Below are 8,659 nucleotides of genomic sequence, written 5' to 3'. Positions count from 1 at the left end.
ATTTCTTACTACATCATATTGAAAGATATCTCCGTATCTTTATGGTCAGACAATTCATCTGATTTCGAGTGTCATCGAAGAAAACGTCTCTCAATACTTTCACGAGAGTCACTGTAATTATTAATAGCTAATACAATTTTGTTATTACAATTTGCTCGTGGCTTTCCTACTAAGAAGAAGATGAAAGACGTTGAAAGTTTTGTACAGTCTTAATTCAATGATTTGGGACTTCCATAAACGGCGTCTTTTCTTTTCTTTTGTGAAAATTCTTGTTTATTAGCATCAAAAGAATCTTTTTACATAATTAGATACGACATATATACATACACGTTACGTTAAAAATCTTCGAACTTACGAAGAGACTGAAGTAATGAGCACGATATAACGTGGCCTTGAGATTCGTTTCGTAATTTAAGCAAAAGAATCAAAATGCCAGGTTCGACTATATATCCCTATGCTAGCAAGTATTTCTGAGTCGATCACGAGTGACTCAGCAATACTATTCTTCGCGACTATCCGTGCTATTTTCGTACGAATCGAGTCGCGAACAATCTTCTAACGCATAGTCATTAGTAGATTTATTCATATAACTCAAACGTATTAATGTTAACTATCAAACGCAAAGATAATTGTATAGAAGAGTATAAATCAGTGTTAACAGTGTCGTTAATTATCATTAATAACCGAAACTCTTTACAAATATTTCACACCGATGTACGATACACTCTCTAACATTTATCTTCAACTTTTGATTTCTAGCTATGTATTGCACATCTATGTAAAATCAACGAATATTTAATATTTCACAGCAACACTTCCAACGATGGAAAATTTCACACTTTAATCGTGAGACGTTTCTTAATACCTACGTTTCTATTAATTACCTTTATATTTATTTAAACATTCGTCTTTTCCCTAACGTTTTGTCCCTTCCATTCCAACTTGTAATTGACAGATAATATTTTCACTATTTTTGTCTTTTATAAATTTATACCTTTTCAATATAATATTATGATCGCGATATCGTCGTAAATACGAATTTTAATATTATATTATAAACGTAAATTTATAAAATTCTCTATTAACTGATTTGTTCGTTCAATGCGCGTGATTGGACAAATAAATACGATCAGTCTTCATTTCACTACAAATTAAGAGGGCAATTACGTTCGTCGCTACCGTCCGAACATTCTAAGAACCCGTTGCATATTCGAGATTTCGGTAGACATTCACCTAAAGGACATCGATGACCTTTACACGAAGCGATCGAGGATCGGATATCTTCCCTGGAAATCGCATACTCGATCCAAGGAAGATAGTGGTGTACTTTCGTGTAGACTCCAGGTCTTCCAGGTCTCGCGCAACCATATCCATTTGAAGTGATGCCTGGAAAGAAGGACCAATTAATACCTGAACAGTATGACAAGGCTACTAAGTACAGATCAATATTTCAAGATGGTAAAGATATGCTGTTTGATAATAATATATCTTTTCTTCTTTTTACCGTGCAGAGTGTACTTGTTGTCTGATCCTGAGCAAACCAACGGCCCACCACTGTCTCCCAAGCAAGCGTCTCTTCCACCATCCTTCAAACCTGCGCAAAGCATTCCTGACGTTATCCTGTACAATGGAAGAAACAAAGTTTTCCTTCGACATTCCTCCGTGGAGATTACCGGAAGTTGCACTTCTTGCAGGGTATCTGCTGCTCAGAGGAAACATATTTTTTTATATTTTTGGTATATCGTTATAGACCAGTGTATCTTTACGTGGCTAGTTTTTCTTTTGTTTTTACGAATACCTGACAAATAATCGTAACTTACGAAATATTCTTCCGATCTCGAATAACTGTCCCCATCCGGTAACGGTGCACGTAGTGCCACTTTTTGGTTCTGACTCTGGAAGACACACTGGTCGAACGTAGTCGCTGAATGTGACTGGTTCTTCGAGCCTCAGCATCGCTATGTCGTTTATGAATCCGTTATCGATGTAATCAGGATGCAGGGATATGTGATCTAAACGTAGCACTTGCTCGTACGGACTCGGGAAGCTTCCTCTGCGAGTCGCTCCGATTCTTGCGACCCAATACTCGTCCTGAGCACTGCGACAGATATTGGAATACACCATCAGGTTGTTGCATCAATTTTTCCAACTCCATAAAATGTTTGTATATTTTCCAGTGTATCGATTAGCCTGATCTTAATGTTAAAACTTGAATCGTCCTTTCGTATCTTTCGTTTTAATGTACCCTCTTTATTATATTTCGCTTTTCGATATTTTTTCTTTCGATCGATCTAATTATTTTTATTTGTGTTAACAGTACACTATTACTTACTGATAGAAACAATGTGCGGCAGATAAAATCCATCTTTCGTTAATCAGAGCTCCACCACATTGATAATCGCCTTCCTTGTACAGAGCTACTTGCCATGGCCAGCTTCCAGCCGATGAACTTCCACCTCCGACTATCCTGCAACGTCGTGAAACATTCGATCTGTTTCAATGTATACATCTTAAATAAGTAGTTCGTTTTATCAATGCATTACGTTTATATATTGTAATGTACAATTAATAGATTTGTATGCATTTACAAGAAATTTGAAACTGTGAAACTCCACGGAATGCACATAGTATGCAAATTTGCACGAATATCCGTAGTCTAGTGACAGCTACGAGATTATAAAATTGTTTATTTTTTAAATGAAAATTGAAATATGTCGACAGTAATTCTTTTAAATCGATAGTTACGTCTAAGAGTCTTTTGAATTAATGTCTCTTGAAAATAGAGACCAAATCTATCAACGCATTTAAATTTTCATTTCGCGATTAAAACACCTTTCAAGTTACTTAACACGAGTTGGTCTAATCTTTTACTAAACCGAACAAAAAGCTACGTTGATAATTTCAAAAATATAAAATTTCATTAGAAACGAAAGGAGTACAATGGTATAACAAATTTCTCATCGTAATGCAAAACTGCTTAATTCTAAATAACGATATTATTATTAATATCCGATCGTTTCCAATTACAGGTAAAGCACGTTTCACAGTAATCACTATCCCTCGACGAAATTTAAGAATGATCCTAAACTACTGAAAAGTACCGTTAAAAAAGGAAGACGACAGTCTTTTTCCGGCAGAGCTAACTTAATATTCTCACGAGTTTCGATAAAAATTTACGACCGTATATATCACAGCAGGTATAGTTACTTATCTCGAACGACGACGATGACCATAACGATCGCGATCATACTAATTTTATGCACATCTTTTTTAATATCGTTTTGCCATCGATACATCGCTATTATGGAGGCACAGAGGTCATTATCCTCGAATGCATTTGTATACAAATAGTTTTGTAAATGATCCGGTCGGCATATAATTATGAGAAACTGGTTCAGTGAGTGTACCTGGCCTGGGATGGGGCCTGAGTTCTTATCCCACATTCAAGGTTCTTGCACTTGACCCTGAGGATCTCGCCAGTCGGACACTCGGAAGGCTTGAAAGTCAAGATCGTTTTATCGAAAGGTTTCTCGTTGTACGAGAGTGTGTAGTACGATCTCACAGACGTTGGATTTTCGTCCAACACCTTCTCCACGGTTTCGTAATCTCTGAAAGTTGTCGTACATATTGGTCACATTTGAAACGAATCTGAAATTGCACTTACAAATTGCAAGAATCTAATGAAACATCAGCACGTTGTTTGCGACGCTAGAAGTATTTTTACCAACAATTGAGGAATTCTTTTCATTAGTAAAATTTCAGATCTACATCGAATCTTCCAAATAAATTCTCGCTTTTCTATGTATCGTACGGCAAAATCTTTTAACCGCAGCAGGCGATATTTCATCCAATAAATAAACCGAATACTTACTGGTATGTAATTGCCTTGCAAACAGCTCTACCAAGATCCTCGATAGACCAAACAGTTTGTCTCTCTTGCAGAAGATCATCCATTCCAGTCAAACACAATTTCCCCCATTTTCCATTTTTCCTGATATTTAAATAACCCTTCTCGTTATAATTATTCACTTCTTTCTTCAAATTCATTATCGACGTTTTATCGTCGTTTTTCGCATTTACGTGGATCGAGTTCCCACGCGTCAACACGTGTTTCACGTTCGGCGATATTTCTCTTCCGGAAACGAGAGTCGTAGTAGCGTTGCTGTGTTCGCGATTCTCGAAAAATGTTCCACCTTCCTCGATCACAGACTCGTCCTTGGCTCTTATCACTTTCTCTAATCGTATATCATCTTTAAACGCGTGTAAAGTCGTCGACTCGAAGATGGACGATTCCACCGCTTCTTGATCATACAGGGCGTCCTTGTTAGTGGTGGATTCTATCTCTGAAAACTGCCCTTCGAACGATGGATGTGCATCTTTGGTTACGCTGATCTCGGAATTAATGTCCTTCCTGGCAAGGTTACTCGTTTCATCGTAATTTAACGCCGAATCGTCTTCTATCAGCGCCGCGCACTTCTTCTCGTCCTCTCCGCCTGGACAGTCGGTGTAGCCGTTGCAAACTTTGTCTTGGTTTATGCAGGTTCGACTGTTGCCGCAGACGTATTGGCCTTCTTGGCACCAATCTATCGAGTTAGAAAATTATCGATAAATCTTTACCAGGTACAGAATCAACTAGGATTTTGTTAGCGTGAATTGTTATATTTCTAACGAGTTTATTAATTGCTGTATTTTCGAACATGTTAATCCTGCCATAGTCCTCGAATTTTTATCGCAATCTCGTCCTCGTTTTAGTAAACGAGTACGCCTTCAATGCGTTAAGAAAATATTTCACGTACGATTGAACAGTTACGTATATCGCTAACGACTTCTTTAACTTTTTCCTCGAATCGAGTGACATTTTCCAACGACAGGAAAACACGATTGAAAGATCGACCGATAAATACCACAATCCGTTTCGTCCGAATAATCCCAACAATCCGCCACACCGTCGCAAAGTTTCTCGTGTAAGAGTTGCGCTTTTAGAAAGTCGGCGCACGTGCAGTTCGCTTCGTCCTCCGAATTCGGGCATTCACCTAACATATTGCACCTGCCGCTGGAAGGCAAGCATTTTCCGTCTTTGCATAGGAAACCGAGACAGTGATCTGCAAAAACGCGTTGTACAACGTTATCGAGAGACTACAAAAGATAAACTTGCATACTGTTTCATTAAGATAGAAAGAATATATCAGAAATATATCAGAACGATAGATACCACCCTCGATAGGAAATCAAATAGGATAGCAAATCTCAAGGAAATAATTACCAGCTTCCAAATTCTCTTCGGTGCTAGAGATCATCTTATCGGTGCGATCCTCCATTTTGTTCAATATCTTGGTCAATATCTCAACGCCGTCGCGAGTCATCGTAAATGCCGCGCTCGAATTCATCAAGGTCTGGTTTCCGGTCGCGATATCAGCGATTTGCTTCAATTTCTCAAAATTCGGCAACGGCCTATGATCGTCCGGCGGTTTCGATTTTACGTTCGACGTATGCGATTTTAACGCGTCGACACTCGGCCTGGAACTATTTTTGCTATGCACAGGCTCGTTCTCCGTTCCGATATCCGCCAACTCCTTCAATTTCTCCAAAAGAGATTTATTCTCCTCCATCGTAGAGATCTTTCTGTCGGACGTTTGCACATCGCTGGACGTTAAAGACGGGGCCTTGTTCGAAGTCTCATCTCTGAAAGATCTATTTTCTTCTTTTCCTCCGTCGTTGGGAGCAGACAATTCTTTCGGTGCTGATGCTTCCGAAGTGAACGTCTCGTCAGCATTCTGATGGGACTCTGAACGAATTATCGGAAGCGAGGTTGAATTGGTAACGACAAATTTCAACACGACTGGGTTTCCTTTAAAGTTCGACGACACTTTAGTGCTAATCGACGTCACGACTTCTACGATTTGCTCGACTCTAGGATGCTCGTTATGCAAATCTCCCTCTCTGTTCCTCTCGTTCTCCGCCGAATGAAACCTAACGGAGTCGCTGTGATTAAACGAATTGCGTTTCGTCGCGTTTCTCTGTCGATTGTGGACACCGAACAATTGTTCCAAGAGCAGGCTGTCGTCAGTGGAGCTTCTGTCTGTGTTAGGCTTCTCGTCGATTCTCATCGTCTTCTCCCCTTCTATCTTAGGTCTTGGTCTGACAGGTCTTCCAATTCCTGTATTACTTTTAGCAGGCGCCAGAGTGACCAAATTCTCCACCACGTACGCCTTCAAAGTGTCGTTGTAAGTCTTCTTTCTAGTTTCCAGGGAATTGTACGGCCGACTCAAGGTTCCGTTGAAAGGCCGGTTGTCTTCACCTTTCGTCGCCGATTTGTTCCCCGTCGAGTCAGAATCTCCCTCGACCTCCCCAGGTGTGTGCTTCAAGGTATCAATCTCGATGAACGTAGAATTTCTTGAAATATTAGACGTCAACCTTCCCGGAGCCCCTTTATTCTCCTCCTTTTTCACGACTAATTTATCTATATTATTGTACAATGGATGTATCATCTCCGAGTAGACTTCCGTCGTTCCTAACTTCAGAAGCTTTTCATCGTCTATTACACTTTCGGTATTCGATTCGGTTGATCTTGCGTATTCTTCGATCTTTGCATTTTCAAGAGAAATATCTGCCTCGGAATCGCTGTTCTTCTTCACGAAAGTCTCTAGCTCGATGATTTCCTTCAAATTTTCTTTAGCTGGTAGCACCTTCGTTCCTTTTTCTTCATTCTCTTTGACCGGTAGCACTTTAATTGCCCCTTCCTGATCCCCTTTGTTCTCTGTGATCAATTCACTGGTTTCTTCGGTGAATCTTTCCTCCTGATTCATTATACTATCCGTCACGGTGTTGATTACCTGCTTCAAAGAGCCTTCTTTGTCAGCCTCGGTGTAATCAACGACAGAAGTAATTTTGTCCACGGGAATCGTGTGTCTGAATGGCTTCGGAGTTCCAGAACTTTCGATCAAACTTGGTCTCATGCCAGCTCCATTCAGGTCGGGCGTCTTGTAACTGGTGTACACAGGTTCTTGCGCGTTCTTATCGACTTTCCTGTCCTGCAGAGCGTTACTCTCTTGCTTCACCATAGCCTGAACATCCGAGTACCGATTTCTGGCTTCCAAATCCACGTCCACGTCCGGGACAGGCTCTGCCACTCCAACTCCGGACACTTTTGTCGTCGATTCTTCGTCGAAATCTGGCTCCAGCGGACTCTGCGCGTGCCACTTCGGAGTACTGGAAACCATCGAAGGCAAGAAATTGTCCGAAGCCCCTATCACGGTGGTTTGACCTAACTTCTTTCTATTCATCTTCGTGGAATCGCCAGAACTCTTAACGTCGTCTTGCTCTTTGCTAACAGGACCATCGGCGGGTCCACCGTCTGTCATCGTGTACGTCATCTGAGATGCAGGGATCCTCCAACCTGTTTCGTTCTCGCTCGTCGATCGATGAGGTTTCGTGGAAGAAAATTCCAAAGGCTGGGAAGAGGAGAGGCCAAAAGGCTGAGAAGAAGTTCGAAGCTTGATATCGTAAGTTTCCGGTGGTAACTGGCCAGAAACTTCTATGTCCGGTCTCTGGTCGTCTAAACTGACCGGGGAAGCTTCCGTGAAGATCTGCCCGCCTTCTAACAATCCTGGAATCTTATTCTTAAACTTGCCGTTTACCCTGAAGTTCACCATTTCCTGAGGAACGATTCTATCGCGTGGAAAATCAGTGTCGCTAATGTCCAACGTGCTCATTCCTGGAACACCTATATACGAATTTAATATCACCGCTGGCTCGGGAGATTTCGTGCTGGTTGTCGAAGACTGTGCAACCTTCGCGTGAACGCCATACTGAGGACTCTTTACGGCTGTACCGGAGACAACGTCTCCCAGATTCGTATTGCTGTAATTCACTTTATAGTTGGTTTCGCTTTTGTAATTTGGCTTTTGAGCGTTGTCCGGCAATAATTTTAATTCTGTATTGATGTATCCAGGTATGATAGGCTTCCACGGAGAAGTTTCGAAGCTTGGATTGCGGAAATCCTTGAACAGATCGTCGTTTCCGACTTCGGGCGTGGAAGCTGTGGATGTGGTGGTCTTTTTCGACCAAGACGATTCATCGTGCACGGTGTAATTAACTTTCTTGTCTGTTTCGTTGGTGGTTTCAGCGACACCCGCCATTGTTTCGGTACTGTCTTCTACGGTGGTCGGTTTCATCGTAGTTTGTTCTTGAGGTAACGACACTTTGGTATTGTTTTTCGTTTCTGACTGAGCCTTTGCAGGCTGTTGAACGGAGATCGTTTTGTTCGAGGAAGTGATGTTCACTTTCGTCGCTTTATAGGTGCCTTGGATCGTCGGTATGTTACTGAAGTCGATGTCTGGCTCCGTGGACTCGATTTTCGTTGGTTTGGATTTCGGCTTCGAGCTGGTGATCAAAGAGCTGTTTCTGTTGGGTCGAAGCAAGCCGTTCTTCGTGATCATTGCGTTCTTTTGCTGAACCTGCTTTTGACTCCCTGGCAACTCCTGATTTATTCCTAGATGTAGAGGAAACGGATATTTTGTGAATGTGTTTATATGCGTGAACGTGTGCGCTGTCTCGTTATAACGACGATAATTCTCGAAATGAGTGTTTTATATTTTTTTTTTTTATTCTTAAACCGTAAACTTTGATTCGTCTTAATTTTTTTTATTTAATTATCGTA

General features: G+C 41.0%; 1 protein-coding gene across 1 annotated transcript in view; it reads right to left on the bottom strand.

Annotated features, from left to right (window-relative positions):
* Positions 1-563: 563 nt before the first annotated feature.
* LOC126867117 (uncharacterized) overlaps positions 564-8,659 on the bottom strand; it is a 33,169-nt gene continuing 25,073 nt past the window's right edge. The window contains exons 6-13 of the mRNA XM_050621297.1: positions 5,264-8,491; positions 4,905-5,102; positions 3,872-4,583; positions 3,408-3,608; positions 2,333-2,467; positions 1,821-2,098; positions 1,505-1,702; positions 564-1,386 (exon numbers count right to left, since the gene is read on the bottom strand). Coding sequence (XP_050477254.1) covers positions 1,145-1,386; positions 1,505-1,702; positions 1,821-2,098; positions 2,333-2,467; positions 3,408-3,608; positions 3,872-4,583; positions 4,905-5,102; positions 5,264-8,491 — 5,192 coding nt within the window. The 3' untranslated portion in view covers positions 564-1,144. The remainder of the gene's footprint in view (positions 1,387-1,504; positions 1,703-1,820; positions 2,099-2,332; positions 2,468-3,407; positions 3,609-3,871; positions 4,584-4,904; positions 5,103-5,263; positions 8,492-8,659) is intronic.

This window comes from Bombus huntii, chromosome 6 (genome assembly GCF_024542735.1).
Source record: "Bombus huntii isolate Logan2020A chromosome 6, iyBomHunt1.1, whole genome shotgun sequence".
Lineage (NCBI taxonomy): Eukaryota > Metazoa > Arthropoda > Insecta > Hymenoptera > Apidae > Bombus > Bombus huntii.
Note: the sequence above shows the minus strand (reverse complement) of the source record. Positions and strands in the feature narration are given on the sequence as shown.